This window comes from Rhamphochromis sp. 'chilingali' (assembly GCF_963969265.1).
Source record: "Rhamphochromis sp. 'chilingali' genome assembly, chromosome: 3".
Taxonomy (NCBI): domain Eukaryota; kingdom Metazoa; phylum Chordata; class Actinopteri; order Cichliformes; family Cichlidae; genus Rhamphochromis; species Rhamphochromis sp. 'chilingali'.
The window spans coordinates 35361784-35381287 of NC_137931.1; the positions used below are offsets into that span (position 1 = coordinate 35361784).

The window sequence follows — 19504 nt, forward strand, 5'->3', positions numbered from 1 at the left end:
GATCTCCAGAGTAGCCCGCTATGTTGAGCGTAAGCGCAGACCCTCCAGACGTGAGCGCTGTCATGAGAACCAACATACGTTGCGGCTCCTGAAACAATGGGATAAGCTCACATTCCTCAATGGTGTCCTCTACAGAGTCGTGAGGGACCCACTGACCAAACACAAGAGATTCCAGTTTGTGGTACCTGACTCCCTAAAACAAGTGGTGCTGTCTGGCATACACGACAATGCTGGTCATCAAGGTCAACCTCGCACACTCTCCTTGGCTCGTCAGCGTTTTTTCTGGTATGATATGGAGAAGGATGTGCGCGGTCATGTGAGAAATTGCCGCAGGTGTGTTCTCAGCAAGACCCCAGAGCCAGCAGCTAGGGCCCCGTTGGAAAGCATTAAGACCTGTGCTCCACTGGAACTTGTGTGCATTGACTTCTGGTCAGCTGAGGACAGCAACAACAAGTCTGTGGATGTCCTTGTGATTACTGACCACTTCACAAAATTAGCACATGCATTCCAATGCCAGGATCAGACAGCTAAGAGAGTCGCTAAAAAGCTCTGGGATGGATTCTTCTGTGTGTATGGCTTCCCTCAGCGCATTCACTCTGACCAGGGAGCTAGTTTTGAGAGTGAGCTGCTTGCAGAGCTTCTGGTTTTGGGTGGCGTTGCCAAATCCCACACTTCACCATACCACCCCATGGGTAATGGTACCACAGAGAGATTTAATCGCACCCTTGGAAACATGTTACGGTCCCTCCCCCCCAGATGTAAGCAGAAATGGCCGCAGATGATACAGTCCATGACGTTTGTGTATAACTGTACGGCACACGAGACCACCGGCTTTGCGCCATTCTACCTGATGTTTGGGAGGGTGCCAAGGTTGCCAGTTGACCTCATGTTTCGGGATGTCCTTCATGATGACACCATTTGTGACTATGATACCTATGTCAAGTCACTGATGGATGACCTGCGCTCTGCCATGCTCCGAGCCCAGGAACACAGCACAATGGAGCAGAGACACCAGTCTGACCAGTACAACAGAAAAGTGAAGGGTCTGCCTCTTTCACTAGGGGACCAGGTGTTGTTGGCAAACAAGGGAGTCAGAGGAAAAAGGAAGCTCTCTGACAAATGGGAACCTGTTGTGTACACGGTAGTTGACTTGGATCCTGCTCTTCACATCTGCCGTATCAGAGACAAAGAAGGTCATGAGCGTGTGGTGCATCGCAACCTGCTCCTTCAAGTTAACTTTTTGCCCTTGGACACAACACTGAATGACGATGCTGCACATCCTGCTGTGAGCGTTGTCAGTGGCCCCGCTGAGTCTGACCTGGATGGGTCTGTGACATCTTTTGGGGGCACAGGAGCTGTACCTCCTGCCACCTGGACTGTGGATTCCGTCTCCAGCATTGGCGAGTGTGATGACCGCACACTATCATGGATCCATCAGCAATCTGCCGCTGACCCGGTCGAAGATGGCGTTCATGGGACCCCTCCCATAATGGGTGTTTCTGATCTTGGTGGGCTGGCTGGTGATGGAGCCTCCCCAGGCTCCCCTGCTGCTTTCCCGTCCCACACTTTTCATTCTCTTGAACCCAAAAATGTGGACGTGGATCAAGGACTTACCACACGTTTTGGTAGAATCATTAAACCAGTTCGTCGCTTGATTGAATCAATGGCTCAACTTGAAACACTCCTTGGTGTTGAACCTGTTCAAGCAGCGGTTATTGATGTGTGAATTTGCTTATTTCTGTATGTTTTTCATTGCAGGCACAGAGTTCATTGTATTTTGTCAGTCTGTGCAGTCTGATAGTGACGCCCATAGATATTATGGCCTGTTTTGTGTGGTGTAAATGGCACCTCATTTTGTCTATAGAAAGTCCTGGGATCTTGCTAGGCGCCGAGCAGGTCTCAGGTCTCTTATCCTCCTTGGAGGAAGCTATGTTGCTGATCTAATTCATTGTATATGCGATGTGAATTTGTTTGAGGCCACTGTATCTGTTATTGTGGGTTTATATTTTTTTTTTGGTGTACCCTTTAGGATTTTGTGTAATTCTTGGGGGGTGAATGTAACAGAGTCATAAATAACATTGTTATAATTACACAAAATGTGTTCTAAACCCCCAAACTTCTCCTTTTATACCTGACTTTTAGGACCTCCAAGCCTGTAGTTGTGTTCATTATCAGTTAGAGCCCCTCCTCATTCTTTTCTTCTTCCTTGGTGCAATACTATAAATACAGTGTACCCCTTTTGCCTCTCCCTTTTTTCTACAATTCCCCTGTGGGAGAGGAGCTGGAGTGGGCAAATTATTTACTTGGAGGTCTTTCTTTCTTTTACCTTTTTTATCAGACACAACGCAGAATCACACCGGTTACATGGGCACATCTTTTAAAAACAGCTGAAGACATTTTTATATAGAAAAGCTTTTGATTAATTTGTTATTACGTTGTTTTTATTGTTTTTTCATTGGTTTACCTTGCTGTTTTATTTACTGTTACATTGTTTCCATTTCTTGTACTGTAAAGCACTTTGTGATTTTTTTATCTATGAAAAGCGCTATATAAATAAATTTTACCTACTTACTGCGTACCCCTGGTACAGACGGTCTTGTTTTGTGTAGAATTAGCATAGCTTTTTCTATTTGTCTTTTGTTTTATATATATAATTTATCCCAAAAATAGAATTGAGTTGTATCATTTTTGCCAAGTCAAGTGGCTTTAATGTCATTTCAACCATGTGCAGTGGAACAGTAGACCATGGTTTAGCCGAGTACATATTTGAGTAGTAGGTTATTATTGCTGATCAAAAAGACTGGACTGCTCCGGTTGAGTAATTTTTTCAGACAAAGTTTGGACATGTGCAGAGCAGGGATATGGATATACTGGACAAATGCTGTTAAAAATGGAGCTGCCAGGCCGGAGGAAGGCCTGCAGAGAGTTGATGTGACAGGACGATGGTAGGTAAAGGATGACATGGATGCAGATGATGTGCTGTGGTGACCCCTGAAGGGAGCAGCCAAAAGAAGAATTGAAAGAAGAAGGAGAAGTTATTACTGATGATGATGCCTTTATTGACACTATATACAGCAATACACTGAGACTGCAGGTTCCCAATCATACACATCAGTGTCATGTGAATTTAGTAACATACAGAATCAATGAATTGGGACTAATTTATTATGTGATGAACTTTTAACAATGTGTTGTGTTTTAGGACCTCCTCATAATTAAGTAAACTTTTACCCCACCCTGGTAACTCTGGCTTATCTTCCTCTGAGCTGTGGAGGAGTAGGAGTGTTCATGGCACTGGAAGGCGGGTGTTACTAATCCTTGTTCACCTACTGGCTTACTGCTATTAAGTTTGAGTGTCCCTTTCCCTGTTTTCACACCCGTGCCTGTCAATCAAGCAAAGAAGCAGGTGCAGAGCGTGTACACAACCGCAGCAGCACAGCTCTACTATCCCTCACCTCTGTGGTTAAGCACAACTGAAAATCAGGTAAGCATATTTTTCTGTCCAGAGGTTCATATCAAACTAAACCCTGAGCTCCATATTTGTCTTTCTAAAGAGCTGCGTGTGCCTATTTTAAGCTGTGTTAGTGTCACATGTTAGTGTGTGGCTTGGAAGAGGGTGCAAAAGGCAGTACAGGGGAAAGTGGAATATGATCACAGATATAAGATATCGAGGATTATACAAACCCCACGTGTGATCATTCTGTGTATTCTGTGTACTGCTATTTTACTAAATCTCAACCACACAGTCCTACTGAATCTTTCCTCATCTTGCAGTGTTATTTTTCAGCCTTAAGAAGCTGGAGCAGGCCTGTCTGAAGGCTTCACGAGTAAGACACATGTTTCACTAAACAGCCACCAGACTGATGAAACTGAGCATGGACTAAATGCGTCTGACTCGTGTCTGTCTGCAGTGTCTTATGAGCGGATTCTGTGCATTGAAAATCTGAGCGATGTTCCAAATCCGTGGAAAGGATTCACTGTGAACCGCTGTTTAGTGGCGGTGCTGGTTGTGCTACTGGTGAGCTCAGGAGTTAACGAAGTGCATGGTGAGTGCCAGTGCACTGTCTCTTTACCCCCATCAGACATGTTTTGAGCTTGTTTCTGACAGATTGCTGTGATTTGTAACAGCCGACAGCTTCTGTGTAACACGCTCTCAGTCTTTCGTGCGATTGTGTTTTCTAGATGCTCTGGACTATTTTGTTGAAGAGACAGGTGTGTGGTCTTTCTTTGGAAGTCTGCAGAGTGCTTCAATAACACAGGTATGGTTTCTCGTGATTCTGTCAGTTAGCCTGCAACTGTTCTTGTTTAAAGACTGAGGGTGATTTTATGTGTAATGTACAGATACAGTAAAGTTTTCCTCCTTTCGATGTGGAGGAGCAGCTGCTCCTCCACATCGAAAGGAGCCAGTTGAGGTAGTTCGGGCATCTGACAAGGATGCCCCCTGGGCGCCTCCTGGGTGAGATTTCCGGGCAGGTCCCACAGGAAGGAGGCCCCGGGGCAGACCCAGGACACGCTGGAGAGATTATATCTCTCGCCTGGCCTGGGAACGCCTTGGTGTTCCCCTGGATAAGCTGGAGGAGGTGGCTGGGGAGAGGGAGTTCTGGGATTCTCTGCTTGGGCTGCTGCCCCCGCGATCCAGCCCCAGTTAAGCAGAGGAAAGTAGATGGATGGATCGACAGTAAAGTTTTTTACTCGGTTTTCTGGATCAGCCACAGCTGAATACAGAGTCGTGCTCATTTCCAGCTCGGTATTTTAGTACTTGGACTTTTAATCATATATCTTAAACATCATCCTTTAATGGGGCAACCCTTCAGTTCATCCGCTGTGTGAAATGAGCCATTTTAGCTTTTCTGCCTTTAAAGCCGTAATCCATCTTCTTCTCTTGGTGTTCAAGCATCTCAGTGACAAGCTATCAGTCTGAGAGGGCCATATTAGTGATATCTGCTTCTCCTGGCATCATAAAGCAACAACAGTAGGATAAACAGGGCAAAATGGAGAATAATGGGCCTGCTGTAAATTCACAGAGGTTTTGAGAAAGTCTTTGTCAGATTTGGAAATAAGGGAACTGTAAAGTGTCCGTTTGTATGGCTGAGAATTAACAAATACCCGGTCAACACACAGCTGATGAACCACTGGATGGCTCCATACTCCCCTTACATGTAATCTTACCGGTTTAAACAATTTTATTCCTCTTTTTTAAAGACTGAATGAGCAAACCTACCCTCTCATAGCTGAAAAAATAAAGTTTTGCAAGACTGACAGTAGCAGTATCTGTTCAACCCAAAGCATAAAGCATGAAACACTGTGTAAAGTGCACGTGTTGGTGTACTGAGCAGAGCTGACTGGTGATCCTGTAGACTAGAGCAGTGAACAGCATTTGGAGCTTCTGTGTGTTAAAAGAACAACATTAGAAGTGTATCTTATAGTGCGTCTTATTTTACATACATCGAGATTGCTATGTTCTACAATCAAGGTCACCTGTTTCTGATTCTTCCACACGTTTTTAAGCGTTAAAGACATCAGAGTGCGTCCCGTGTCTAGATGACATCATCTGTGCACCCATCTGGACTATTTCGGTGTGATTTTCCCATTTTTGGAGATGTATGCCTTAATGAGACTGTTGTGAGCAGTTTCATGCTGAAAGTATTTTCCTTTGAGAGAATTACAAATACCAACCAAAAGAGGTTTGCAGCTAGCTGCAGTTCAGCTGAAGGGGGGGGGGGGGGGGGGGTGTGCCACGATTACATCCTGTCACCAGAGTTATTATAGTATTTTGTATTCTCTAATAAGTTTTTATTGTATTTTGACTTTTTGTTTTTACTGTTCGAAAATTTTTCGTTTTTATTCGGTGCAGTGTTAGTTTTTATCTTTTATTGTATGTCAGAGGTAAGATTTAGAAAAAGCAGAACATCTATTTCAATCAAACTATAAGTTTTTGTCTGGTAAAGATCCAAAGCATCAAACACGTTTATCAAAACCTCATCAACTTACAGGTTAAACAAGATTAACAGATGCTAAAACTCCACAATATTTCCTCTATATTTAAATTTTAGTTATGTTACGAGCCAGCTCAAAAGCTGCAACATAAATATGGAGACCAACACCAGAATTTCACAGAGAAGATTTTATTTTTTATTTTAAATTATATGATAAGTTAGCTAAAATAGCTGGTACCACTAAGACAAAGACTAGTGCACCTCCATGAAAACTTGCCTCAAGTATATATAAGGTGTGGTCAATTAGCAACAGCTGAACACTCTTGCACTGCCACTGCAAAGAGATTAGGGGCTACAGAGGGGCGTAACAAGTTCGTTTTAGTTAACAGTAATAACCTTGCCTATCACAGGTTAGTGTATACTTCTTTGGGTGATGGATGCCGAACCTTTCGCAGCTATTTTTGAGAGTAACAGAGTCATTATTGTATTTTTGGTACTGCAAGATGTGTGCTTAATGATTTTCATAAATGTTCCAAAGACAGCAGAAACGTCTACAGCCGGTTTCTCCAAATCTAGGAAATGCACACTAAACTGCTCAAGCTGGACAAACAGCTCTACAGCTCAGAGGACCGAAAATAAACTGGACTTTGGATCATCTCTTTAAATATCACGTGCTCAAATATTATTATAAATGAGAATTTTTATTATGCAACAGTATAGGATTTCCACAGTATTTAGGGCTGGTTGATATGGAATCACACGTGTCTTGTCTCCCATTGTCTGCCTCCAGATCTCCATATGGGACAGCTTCACCCGGTGGTGGGGATCTGAAGAAGTCGGAGCGATTAGAAGAAGGAAGAAGCCAGTTGCTAATAAAGCAATCCTGAAACCCAAAATCAAAGCATAAAACATATACTGTAGCTTATGTAGCTGTATGGCTACGAATACAGAACTTTAAATACACTTTGCATTTAATTATCACAAGTTTGAGAAGGCTATATTTCATCCTTTTAACAGTTTAACACTCAGAAACATTATTCCAATTAAAATATTTTCAAAATGACAAGATCTGATTCATTTTAGCATCACTAATTATCAAATATCTTAACATGAATAGCATTCACATCAACTTTGTGATCTTAAGACTTGTGATCTTTAATAAAGCATAAAAGTAGTTATATTTAATTAAAAGTACATGTGGTGTATTGTAATTGATATTTCATAACTGAAACATGCACATAACTATCAGTTGTGTGAAAGTTATAAATGCTGGGGTAAAGTAGCTGTAGAGAACAGCTCTAGCGGCATCCACACTCTCTCGCAACCGCATCTGGCTTGATTGAGATGAAGGTCCCATCTGCGTTCCAGTCCACCACCTCCAGAGCTTCGTAGGCCACGGGCACGCAGCAGGGCGAACGCTCATCCGCGTTGCCGCTCTCGATGTGGGAGTTGAGCAGGATGGCGTGGTTGTTGCCGTTGGTCAGAGGGAACGCGCAGGAGCCGTGGCAATTGTTAATGTTTGCGCTGCTTGGGCCGACAAGAAGCTTCGTCAGGGACACGGTGAGAGCCCTCAGCCCACAGACGCTGCCCCTCACTGACGAACTGGGGTCTGCTCTGGTGGCCCGCAGTTTTCTTTGCGCGTCGTACGTTTGGGCCACCGTCTGCAGAGCCTTCAGCAGAAGAAACGCACGGAACTGACTCCCTCCTGGCGGACGCAGAAAGAAAACACATGCAGCACTTAAAAAGGGGATATACGTGACCTGTACAGCGGTGACGACAAAATTCACGCTAAGCAAAAAGCAAAAGTGGAAACGAGTTCCAGTTTGTAGAGTCTGTGGAGCTGATAAACTGATGAACACAGCAGAACAAAATGACAAAATAACAAAATCTAATCAAATTAAATTTAATATAGTTGCTCATCTATATATGTCAAAGGTCACTGGTTAATATAGATCCAAATTTTACCACTGACAAAACAGCAAATGATATAATAATAGAAATGAACGTCAGCCAAGCTCACACACACTCACATGATTAGTTTTCTTAAAGACATCTGCTGATATCTAAATATTTCATGTCCAGGTTTTTGTTCTTTTGATGAATGAGATCTAATTTATTTATTTTTTAATCTGCCGTCTTCAGAACTTTTAAAATTTGAATAATAGGAATCTGTTTGTGCACAAGACTTAAAATAATCTGAACTCATAGGTCACTGGGGCCGCTGTAGAACTGAACAGACAGTCTGCAGCATGATTACTGTTTTTGGCCCATAAACCTTTGACTGCAAGGCCTGTTATAAATGGGGTTTAGAGAATCCGTGGCCACTCCCTCCACCCAACATCTCCTAAAGCTGGAAGCTGAAAGCTGCAGAGGGATACTTAACTCATTCACTGCCAGCCATTGGCAGTGAATGAGTTAAACCCATTGACTCATGCACTGCAATTGACGGCTATAGACGTCAATGGCAGTGAATGAGTTAAATGCACCCGACTGTGCAGCAGGGTGTTGTTTCATTAAAAAAAAAGATGCTTCCTATGTAACTATAACTGTTCTTGCACATGTCACCTGTGGCATGTTCTTTCTTCTGTAACGCACTCAGTTCTTTGAGCCTCCCCAGGCTCTCCTTGGCTCCCGGTGAAACCTCTTCCTCTCTGATTAGATCTGTCATTTGCACCAAAGTCTGGTCCAGTTTCTGTCTGAGCTCCTCTAACAGTGCAGCAGACAGGGCCAGCTCTCCGTGGCACACCGGCAACACAGAGCTCCAGCTCGTGAAGCCAAAGACTGTGGGAGCTGTGGAGTTGATCATTACTGCCAGCAGGGTCTCGCTGGAGGATAAGCCAAGCGAGAGGGGAGGCAGAGACTGTAAGGAGTCCAGAGGAAGTGGAGGGGATGCGAAGTGTTCCTGAGGCAGAACACCACCCAGGAAGCGTTTCATCTCACAAAGGAAGGAGGTTTGCAGAGATGCCGGGGGCGAGCCCGAAGCACATCTGGGAAAGCAAACAAAAAAACAAAGCTGAACGCGTCTCTGACGACAGTGAATGTCAGCAGAAAGAAAGCCGGGCCGACCTCGTATCAGTTCCCGTTCCCCCGGAGAAAAACAGAAGTGGACTCATGCTGATGTTACTTCCTGATTTTTCACCAATCAAGATGCTTTTTAGGTTTTGTTCTACAATGAGAGGAAATGTAAGGAGGGTACACAATGAACCACAGATGGGGAAATAAAATGAAGAAGATGATATCTCACTCATATGAGGGGGTTTTGTCTCAGCAGTAATCTGCCACCTGTCATTAACGCTCCCCTCTGATGATTTTCCTGTCAGCAGTACATACTGCGTGTCTCCTGAAATGCACACAGCCTGGAAAACAAAGCAACACAAAAACCCAGAGTTAGAGATCTGCAAACCTTTCATTACATTTTATCACCCAAGGCAGGGATGGCAAACTCGTTTTACATTGAGGGCCACTTGATGCAGCTCGATGTGAAACTCCTCTTTCAGTGAGTGTGAGAAGTTTAACTGCACATTTCATTACTGAGACATCTTAATATGAAAAAAACAAGTGCAATTTGTACACCAAGCCTCAGTTTTTGTGCATGACAGAGAAAAGTTTCTGTAGTAAATGAAGGAAATAAATGTGCAAAATTACAGAAAAACGTCCAGTAGCTCAAAGCCGTCTAGTGTGAAGTCTTTGCTGGGCCCAATCTGGCTCCCGTGCCTTATGTTTGACAGCATCCTTGAAGCAGCGTTTGCACCTGAGCTCTCTTTACCTGCGTGTTTGGCTGCAGAGACCGACTAGTGAAAGCAACTTCCAGGTCTCCTCGTGCCAGTGGACTTTCAAAGGCCAAGAGCAGCACGGGGTTCGTCCTGAGCGAAGGAGACCGTGGGAGGTCAAAGGTCAGCGTGATTGTTCCTTGCTCCTCTTCCTCTGATACATGTACTAAAAGAACAAAACCAAACAATTTACAAAGTGAAGAAAGAAAAATAGCAAGAATGCGGTTTCGGCTTTTACCTGCAGCTGGGTGCAGAACCTCCAAGCTGCTCTTCTTGTTAGCGAGGTCTAACGAGAGCGAGGCTGATGAGTGGGCAGACTGTGAGCAGAATCCAAACAGAACCAAACTGCTGTTTGTCAGTTCGCCGCTGTCCCCCACACCCTCACGCAACGCTGCAAAGATGTCCTCCACGAAGCATGGTGCAGCATGAGGCGCTGCTGCTGCTGCTGCTGCTGATGGTGATGATGGGGTCTTCGCTGATGGGAGTGAGTACTCTGAAACGGACAAATTAGTTCACGCACTAAAGAACCAGTCTGAAGCAATAACCACATGCACGCATTTTTCCATTCAAAGTTAACGAGTTATTAATTAATTAATCAGCCGAGCGGTGTCTGACCGGTTACTGTGGGGTCCTGGGCCGGTTGCAGGGTCCAGCAGAGCGTCAGCGCCTCGCTGTAAAGAACGAGCAGACCCAACATGTTTGCAGTGTCTGCGCGTGCGTCTGTGTGGTCAGATCTCTCACAGGATGGGAGTTACATCCTCGGACCTCCCATTCTCACCACCTGGGGTCCCCTTTCTGCCAAAATAGCAGCACTGTGTGTCCTTGATGACTGAGATTATCAGTATTTGAGATATTTTAACCTGACTGTAGAGAACATTCTAAAATCAGACAGCAAACGGGACATAGATGTAAACAGAAGATGACTTTGGACACACTGAACATCCTTATCTAGCAGACACAAACAGGTTTGAGAAAGAAAGTTTCTCACAAACCTTTCACAGAACACGCCAGGCTGAAAGATGAAGAGTGTTGTTTAATGTTTCGTGGCTGCAGAGCTAATATGCACGCTGCCTAACTTAAACAAAGAGGACAGTAGAACTGGAGGTTTGCTTCCATCACGTCGACAACAAAGCTCAAAACGACTTTAAAGAAACACTTTGCAGTTTTGGTATATCTGCTTACTTGTTTACGTGTTTATTGCTATGTGTCCAAAGACAAAAGGTATTTGTCTTCATCTTTGCTGTCCACCCACAGATACCGATTAATATATACAATAGAAATAGAACAGATAAATACAAATAGTACAAATAAATAAATAAAGACAGAAAAGGAGACAATATAGTGAAGTGTGAAATAGGTCAGCTTGTTCAAGAGTCTGATCGCAGTGGGGAAGAAGGAGTTGAAGGATTTCACACTTCTAAACCTCTGTCCTGAGGGCAGAAGCGGGAACAGTCCGTGTTGGGGGTGTGGGGGGTCTTTGAGGATGGAGGCAGCTCTCCTTTAGACTCTGCGATGGTAGATGCTCTGCAGAGAGGGCAGCAGAGTCCTGATTATCTTCCCTGCAGTTGTTATCACTCTCTGCAGGTGTTTGCGGTCCATGGCAGTAGTGCTGCCGTACCATGCAGTGATGCAGCTGGTCAGTGTGCTCTCCACAATGCAGCTGTAGAACCTGCTGAGGATCTTGGCCGATATACCAAATTTCCTCAGCCTCCTCAGGAAATACAGCCGCTGCTGAGCCTTCTTGACCAGCTGTGTGGTGTTCAGTGTCCAGGTGAGGTCCTCAGAGATGTAGACGCCCAGGTATCTAAAACTGCTCACCCTCTCCACTTCAAGGCCCCGGATAAACAGCGGCTGGTGAGGCCTCCTCTTCTTCCTCGTGTCCACTATCATCTCCTTTGTCTTTTCAGTGTTGAGGGTGGGGTTGTTGTCCTCACACTATGACACCAGACTGGCCACCTCTCTTGTAAGCCACTTCGTCCCCTCCAGTGATGCGACTGATCACTGCAGTGTCGTCCACGAATTTCAAAATGATGTTATCTTTGTTGGAGGTGACACAGTCGTGGGCGTAAAGGGTATAGAGGATGGGACTGAGGACATTTGACATTATATATGGAAAAACTGAGACGCAGAGTTGAAGTTGCACTTTCTTATATTGAGATTCACATGTAGTTAAGCTTCTTTACTCTGACAGAGCGGGGCGTTTCACTGGTCAGGTACACTTAAGACCAAAGCGGGCTGAATGTGGCCCACAATCCACAATCAGTTGGACATCCCTGCTTCAGGCTAACCATCTCCTGCCCCCGGCTCCGTGTATAAATGTATGATCACTAGTGACACTACTAAACACCGTTAAAAGGTTTTTATTCTACTCTAAATGAAAATCTGATCTGTTTCTATAAGACATATTATGAGCATAATAAAGAGTAGCGGACCAAGGACAGATCCCTGAGGAACTCTGACTGAATTTTGATTTGATCAACTAAAACATGAAACCTTCAGTACTTCACCTTATTTCCATTTTTTTTTCCAGAGTCATTTCAACATTTCTAAAATTACAACAAAAATAACTATTGCAAACCGGGAAATAATCTGGTTTATAAGGACTGCAGTCTTTTAACACTTTTTATATTAATGTTTTCTAAGTACAAAATATAATGTCATTTGTTTTATTTTGCTTAATTTTCATTCAGTTAATATCTTTTCCTAATTTTTAGAGAAGTTTTGTGGAAAAGAAACCGTTCGGAGCAAAATATTTGTTCCAATCTGTTTTAGTTTGTTGCATAACTGAAATGTCATTCATTTATTTTCATCTATGTCAGATGAGAAACAAATCAGATTGTTCATCAACTGTGTGGTCTGCCTGCATTTTGGGTGAACTTACCATTAAAGGTCATGGGAAGAGAATGGGTTATCTTAATGAACCCACACCGGAGATCTGGAAGCATTCGTGCTGGAAGACGAGCAGGAAACATGTTGTCAGAGGGAGACCTGAGTGGCTTCGAGGAGCTGTTACTCCCCTCAGCATTTTCACAGCTGCAGGCTTGTTGTGCAGACAGTCAAGGTCTCAGAGCCATTTGTGGACGTTTTCCCCCGGTGATAAAGCCAAGGTTCACCATACCTTATAAATCATCAGTGAGGAATGGCAGGAAATGTTCATTGTATCAAGGCGGTGTTTGAAGCACACCAGCTTGAATGTTTTCAGTCACACTTGTGGGAAACAAGAATTGCACTTTGATGAAAAAGTAATCAACATCTACACTCCTGTTTCTCCCCATCGTATATTCACCTCTCTACAGTGGTGAGCCACAGGTGGTAACCGGGGAACGCCACAGGCCTGGCTTCAGGTGGAAAGCTTCAGTGCACGGGCCTTTTAGGAGGCTTTCTCTGAGGCATCACAGGCATTCGACACAGAATAAGGTAACATGTCTGTGAACTGAAGCAGCAGAAGCTGTTTGTTTTTACAGACCTCACCGGACCATTAATCCTCAAGTGACCAAGTTAGTGACTGAAGCGGCTCTCTTATGCAGGACTACGTTTTTCTTCATTTATGTGTTTTATAACGTTCTCCATTTCTTTTGAAAGCTGACATATTTTTAAAAACAATGTCGTTAATTGTGGTTTTTAATCACCCATCACTTTCATATCCATCTCTCTGACTCAGGCTTGCAGGACCACAGTGAACAGGCTGTTAGTCTTTCTCGGGACTGGCGCGCACACACACACACACACACACACACACACACACACACCACTAATGATGCTGACTTCTCAAAAACTTCAGTATCTTATACAGAGACACATTTTTTATCAACTTATTTTACATCGCGGGCCACTTGCAGGCCACTTTGAAATTACGTGAACCGGACCAGTGCAGCTTCTCTATCCGTCTCTGTGAAGAGATTTACCTACAAATTTGATCTCAGAGACATGTGGAAACAGGAAGTGCAGTTTTAACCACATCTGTTTTTCTACACGATAAAGAAATGCTGCTGTAATGAACTGAAGAAATCTGTCAGGACAACAGATACTGTGGACCAGCTGTAAAAAAAAAAAACAAAGGAAACTGCAATAGTAGATAGAAAAAAGAAAACAGAATTTTCTTTAAGGGTTTATATATTTGTTGGTTACTTTGTCTTTTCATTAGGGAAAAACTACCAAACTTGTGAAAGTTCATATTTTGCCGTCGAGCGGGCCAGATTGGAGTCTTTGCCAGGCCAACTCGGCATTACAAGGTAAATGCCGCCTACATGTGAAGTCTACTAACTTAGGATTTAGGTAGTGGGGCTTCAAACATGGTTCAGGTATGAAGATGTCAGCATGACACCCTCTTCCGTCACAGCAAACCAAATGGACTCGGACAAAGTTCACTCCAAACGCAAACTCAATATTATAAGAAACAATTTATTAATAATCATAAATTGCAGGGGAGAAAAAAAAACATTAATTCCATTTTTTCATCATAACATCTTAGGATAAAAGCACCAACATCAAACAGTAACAATGTTTCCATGAAAAACCGAGGGCCTTTTGGAAAGTAGGTTTGCCATTATTGCACCTCAAACCTGCCCTGGCTTCACCAATCAGAGAGCACTATACACATCCTGTAGGTCACGCGTGTCCTTGAAGGTTACCCCCAATTCAACGAGGGATTCAAACAAGACACCGAACCTCCTCCTTAGAGACGCAAATCTAGACAGAGGCATTTGTGAGATGAGGAAGATGCTGAAAGTTGTAGCCATTTCACAGCTTCTCGAGATCAGATCGCTCATAAAGCTCGGACTGATTGTCGGGGGTTGGGGTGTACGTGCCAGCAGGACTGCATCTGAGGAGATCTGATGAGGGCAGCTGATACATTTTTACCTTGAAATACACTGACTGAATGGTGGCCCTGGTCCTGAGTTGGGTCGTAGAGGGACTTTGTCATGCCACCTGAAGGTAAATTAACATAAGATGCAGCAGATTACGAAACTTGTTCTTTCAAGCAGTGTGGGGAGTTCCTGAGTTAAGACCTTTGGCAGGATTTCGAGTAAACAGCCTTGACTGCAAAGCTCTCAAAGATTATCTACGAATAATGTACCAGGATGCAGTATCATGCAGAACTGCACAGCTTTAAAGCCAAATCACACCCCAGAAATACATTTAAAAACTATAAAACTGCTTAAAATCTGTATGTAATGAATGGAATCCCTGCCACCTTCCTCAAAGTGCTCTGACAGGCACGTACACCCCCCTCCGCCCGCCGGTGTCCCTCCAGATTAAAGATTGAAAGGTTAGACTGGACTGTGAGAAAAGCCACCAGGTGAGCTTGTGTGTAAGATTCTTAAACCATAAAACCCTGCAGCACAACAGGAGGAGTAGTATTCATCAATAGCTGCGATTTTCCTTGTTTTAAGTGAAGGAGAGCACCGTGCTGTCTGACTAGTAGTATTAAAAACTGACAAATCTGAAGACACAATCAAAAGCATAACATGTGACTGCAATCGTATCAAACACCAAGAATAAGAAAATCAAAACGCCATCAACAATAATTACAAAACACCTCTCAGTGCTGGTAACAAATGGACTAGTCTAATTCTAAAATGACTTTTTCTCTTCACTTGCACACAAGTGCACGGGACACGGTTTTATTTTTCTATAAAGCTTTGATTATTACACTAATATTCCCTTAGATATGCGCTGGCAAGTGAAAAATTAAAAAAACAAACACAAAAACACACGTACAAACTGAGCTTTAGTGTAATCCCACTATCAGAGGAAAAAAGGAAGCCTGTCTGATCTCACACACACACACACACTAAGACAAGTGTTTCACATCAGCTCACGCGGCGAGGTACGGCCTCGTCAGTAAGACGTCTACAGGCGGTGTGTGTAAAGAGGCTGATGCGCAGTTCTGTATGCACCAGTGAAGATTTCGATTGTAAAGTCTGAACTGCCCTCGCTTGGAAACAGAAGCACCATTTTTCCTGCAGAATCTGGGTTGGTAAAAAAAAAATTCAACACCAAAAACAAACCAAAAAACAACAACAACAAATCAAAGAAGTGAAAATACCTGAAAAAAGTGATAACAGTTCTAGTACTGGAATCTGGTGGCGTTCGAGCCGCCGCACCTTTGTGTAATAAACACACAGCCTCTGAGTTTGTGGCTGCGGGGTGTGTGTGTGTGTGTTTGTTTTCAGGTGCTGATGTGCAGCCATGTTAAGGTCCTCTGGTGGCAATGCTTTGCTCTGCTTCAAGCCTCCTGTTACAGGGTGAATTTAAGGGTCACAATGCCAGCACCAAATCACCCCTTTCACATATATATGTATATATATTTATATACTTATATATATTTATATAGACTGTATATAGTTACTTATTTTATATACTTTTCTGTTTATGACAGAGATGTACAATTAAAGAAAACTTATGTACAAAAACAGTGTGTCTTGTTCACCAACAGCGGGCCGATGTATGTTTAAAACATTAACAGGGGCCCCCGTGGCCGTCGCTCGGACCCCGAGCCGGCTGCACGAGAGCACTTTCATCCAAAGGTGGCGTCTACAGTTGTACAAGATGCATTGAAAGAACGAGACAATAGCATATTAAATATGAGAAAGGAAATGCCAAAAAACGGCTTTACAAATGTCCCTGTGTACAGCACCAAGTACTCGACTTGTTTTTGATGTTTTCATTACAGAATAAATAAGATCAGGCATAGTCCAAACTTAGCACCATTGTTTTCAGACTGTGAGTCAAGTACACACACACACACTAATGCATTCTACAATGTCAACACAATTCAGGATTTAGGAAAAAAAAAAAAAAAAGGCAAATGGAAAGACCGACAGCATAAATATAATCATCTAAATTATCCACAACTATACAGTCAGAGAATGAATCACATTCACAGTACAAACATCGTTTACAAAAACAAATTACACCGTTTTTTTAAAAAGCAAACACAGGTGTGAAAGAAGTCCAGTAGTTTGTTGTGGTTATGGTCAACTATGTTTTCCCAGTGTGTGAGGATTTGCATGCATGACTGTGTGCGTGTATTTAAACTAAACGCAGTAAAATTTCACATATCAGTCCACTTACATTTAAACCTGCCTTTCTTAACAGCACGGATAAATATGAATGCATGGATCTCTACTGTTAAGCTTAGCTTACAAAGAGGAATATTTCTGTTGCCGTTTGTGCGACTTCACAACCCGACGGGAAAGAAACAGTTAATAAATACACACAAACTCACTGAACTCTGTTGTTCTTGGACACGTGGATTCAGCTGTTTGCTGAGCCTTAACAGAGCAGCCACAGTGATGAGTGGCTGAAGAGCACCATTTCTTTTCTTCTTTTTTTTTTTTAAACAAATGTTAAATGTACTCGGCGCTGCGTTGCATTACTGACACCCAAAGGCATGTTATTAATTTACCTTATCCTCAAAATAAGGCCAAAATCAACATCCGCAGATGTTTTCCTCATTCCTCTCATCCTTCGAGAGATTTGTCTGATTATTGCTAACATTAAATATCTGACATTAGCAGAAAAACAGAAACGACTTAACTTTAAGCAAATAGCTACAAAATATTTAGTATTTTTTGAGACAGAAGGAGTCAGAGCAAACCAAACAGACACAATCTAATTTATTATTTGGCTTTGAATTAAGCACCAACAACTCATTGCAGTTTGTCACGAATTTAAATATGAAAACACAGTAAATAATGAACATGGCAGGGGTGCCAACTAACACAAGCAAGGGCTTGTACATCTTCTGCTACGTGAGCTTAATATCCAGTGCGAAGTTAGACCAAAATACAAAGCTCCTCATTTTGTTACGCAACCAAATATATTGCAGCAAATACAGAATTTCACCGAGGGAGGAAATAACGCATGCACGCAAAAGCAAAGGTCCTTGACGTCTGAGCAGAGTTCAGTGAACTGGCTCTGTGTGTCTGTGTGCGTGACTCGTGAAGTGAAACTTTGGGGGGGGGGGGGGGGGGGGGAGAGTAGACCCTGGTTTATCCTGTCGTTAAATGATAATTCTTTTTTTTTTTTCTGATTTTGCTGGATCCCGGTCGCTATAATTGGCACCAGAACAAAGAAACTACATATGAACAGATTGGATAGCACCTTAATGTCAAACACGATATTTAAGTTCACTCAGAGCTGGACAACACTACTCCACACACAAACATGACCAGTACCTATGAATTCTGCTCAGGGTGACCATAGTGGTGGTTAGTGTGTGTGTGTGTGTGTGTGTGTGTGTGTGTGTGTGTGTGTGTGTGTGTGTGTGTGTGTGTGTGTGTGTGTGAGAGACAAAGATCCCAGTACAGAAGCCGGTCTTGGAGGCGATTGGGTAGTGCAGAGTTTGAAGCACCAGTGAATGAGGAGAGTGCCTTGGTCCACACCTGGACATTTGCATAGTTTATTTAATGTTGAGGTAGTTTTCATCAATTACCTGAAACATTCAAAGACAGACGAGGACATCATGAGTGATTCTAAGGCTTCCAGAAATAACACAGCAAAAACACAGACAGCTGATTGAGCATTGAGCCTTTACTTTTAATCTAACACCTACTTCTCTTACCTTGTTCAGTCAGACAAACAGCTTGCAGAAGCACATGGAAAACAGGCATCCTGTCTCTCTCACTCCCTACCAGCCTCTCTCGCTCACCCTCTATCCACCCTCAGATTGTTCTCCGCCCTTCCCCTCTCCTCGCCCTTCCCCTCAGCCCCAAACCCTATCTAGGTCGGGAGCTGGGGAGCTGGGAGGTGGTGTAGGTACCATGCATGCTCTGAGTCCTCCACATGCTCCCAGCACCACCAGAACTGCTGGTCGGTGGCGGAGGGGGCAGACGGGGGGAGTAGTGCACTGCAAATGGACGAGAGGAGGAGGCAGAGGAGGCTGAGAGAGAGGAAGAGGAAAGGGATGCAGCAGCAGAGACAGAAGCAGCAGAGGTAGAGGATGAGATGGAGAGGGATGATTGTGCTCTCTGATGGTGGAGAGAGGAGAGGGACAGACGCGAGGAGTGGAGGGAGTCTGATCGAGAAGATGCTGGGGAGTCAGAGTGCGTGGATGTCGACGAGGAGGGGACGCTATGCAGGGGTGGAGGAGGGGGCAGGGAGAGCGTGGGAGGAGAGGGGCTATGCAGGACTGACTGCGTGCGGCTGTGCTGGGCCTGGGATAACGAGAGGGGCATAGGCGAGGACACGGGCGCCAGGCGCATGGAGGCTGGCTGGGGAGTGGTGTGTTGCTGGGTTTGGGAGGAGGTAGAGGAAGAGGAGGAGGGGAGACTGAGCAGAGAGTTGAGGCCTCCTGAGGTGGGGAGCGTTGCCCCAAACTGATGGGAGGACACTGAGGGAACCACGTGGTGAAATATACCTGCAAATCATACAGCAGAAATGGAGGGAGGAGGAGGAGGGCGAGAGAGTGGAGACAAGAGAGAGCCGTGGCAAAAAGAGCAAGGGGGGGGGGGGGGGGGACAGAGAGAGAAGCAAGGGCTGAGCCAGGTTGTGCAAAGCGCCAAGCAAGTCTGAGACAAGCACATAGAGAGCAAACAGAGTCAGTCCACTGGAAATGTAACGGAGCCAATTCAGCGCAGCCAGCGTAACGCTGCAGGAAGTGAAATGACTCTGATGCACTAACACACCCGGGGAAAACGCATGCGCAACAACGTGACCTCCATGAAATCAAACAGTCACTCACGCTTTGTTATTAATGATTTCAACGAAAGTTTTGTGAAAAATGGCACATTTTCCGAGGGTGTCTCCAACTGCATCACCTAAGCGGCCAGTCCACGTCAAAGCAGGGCAGCA

General features: G+C 44.0%; 3 protein-coding genes across 8 annotated transcripts in view; 1 reads left to right on the plus strand and 2 right to left on the minus strand.

Annotated features, from left to right (window-relative positions):
* The first annotated feature begins 3389 nt into the window (after positions 1 to 3389).
* LOC308394638 (uncharacterized protein) lies at positions 3390 to 7038 on the plus strand. Of its 2 annotated transcripts, none has more exons than XM_080879046.1 (5): positions 3390 to 3484; positions 3788 to 3827; positions 3912 to 4046; positions 4183 to 4259; positions 6727 to 7038. In XM_080879046.1, coding segments are annotated over exons 2-5 (330 nt in total). In that variant the 5' UTR covers positions 3390 to 3484; positions 3788 to 3826; the 3' UTR covers positions 6844 to 7038. The 2 variants fall into 2 exon arrangements, with proteins under 2 accessions (XP_080735172.1, XP_080735171.1); XM_080879045.1 differs by having other exon boundaries at positions 3415 to 3484; positions 3775 to 3827; positions 6727 to 7034.
* Positions 7039 to 7233: 195 nt separating this feature from the next.
* Positions 7234 to 10403, minus strand: amh (anti-Mullerian hormone; the record flags this gene model as incomplete). The annotated part of the gene is made up of 7 exons (XM_080877668.1): positions 7234 to 7641; positions 8502 to 8923; positions 9003 to 9102; positions 9181 to 9292; positions 9703 to 9872; positions 9945 to 10205; positions 10322 to 10403. 7 exons carry the CDS (start codon positions 10401 to 10403, stop codon positions 7235 to 7237), a joined length of 1554 nt encoding a protein of 517 aa, XP_080733794.1. The 3' UTR covers position 7234.
* A 3684-nt stretch (positions 10404 to 14087) lies between these two features.
* The window catches only part of dot1l (DOT1-like histone H3K79 methyltransferase), a 30098-nt gene continuing 24681 nt past the window's right edge, over positions 14088 to 19504 (minus strand). For all 5 annotated transcript variants that reach the window (XM_080877380.1, XM_080877379.1, XM_080877381.1 and 2 more), the window contains 2 exons: positions 18276 to 19070; positions 14088 to 18146 (listed from right to left, as the gene is read on the minus strand). In XM_080877380.1, the coding sequence (XP_080733506.1) occupies positions 18430 to 19070 (641 nt within the window). In that variant the 3' untranslated portion in view covers positions 14088 to 18146; positions 18276 to 18429. The remainder of the gene's footprint in view (positions 18147 to 18275; positions 19071 to 19504) is intronic.

What these genes read in the sequence shown, in the direction of transcription:
- LOC308394638 (XM_080879046.1), top strand. An exon ending in AGGAGTTAACGAAGTGCATG is followed by an intron (nt 4,047 to 4,182) that starts GTGAGTGCCAGT and finishes TGTGTTTTCTAG; the next exon opens with ATGCTCTGGACTATTTTGTT. An exon ending in AGAGTGCTTCAATAACACAG is followed by an intron (nt 4,260 to 6,726) that starts GTATGGTTTCTC and finishes GTCTGCCTCCAG; the next exon opens with ATCTCCATATGGGACAGCTT.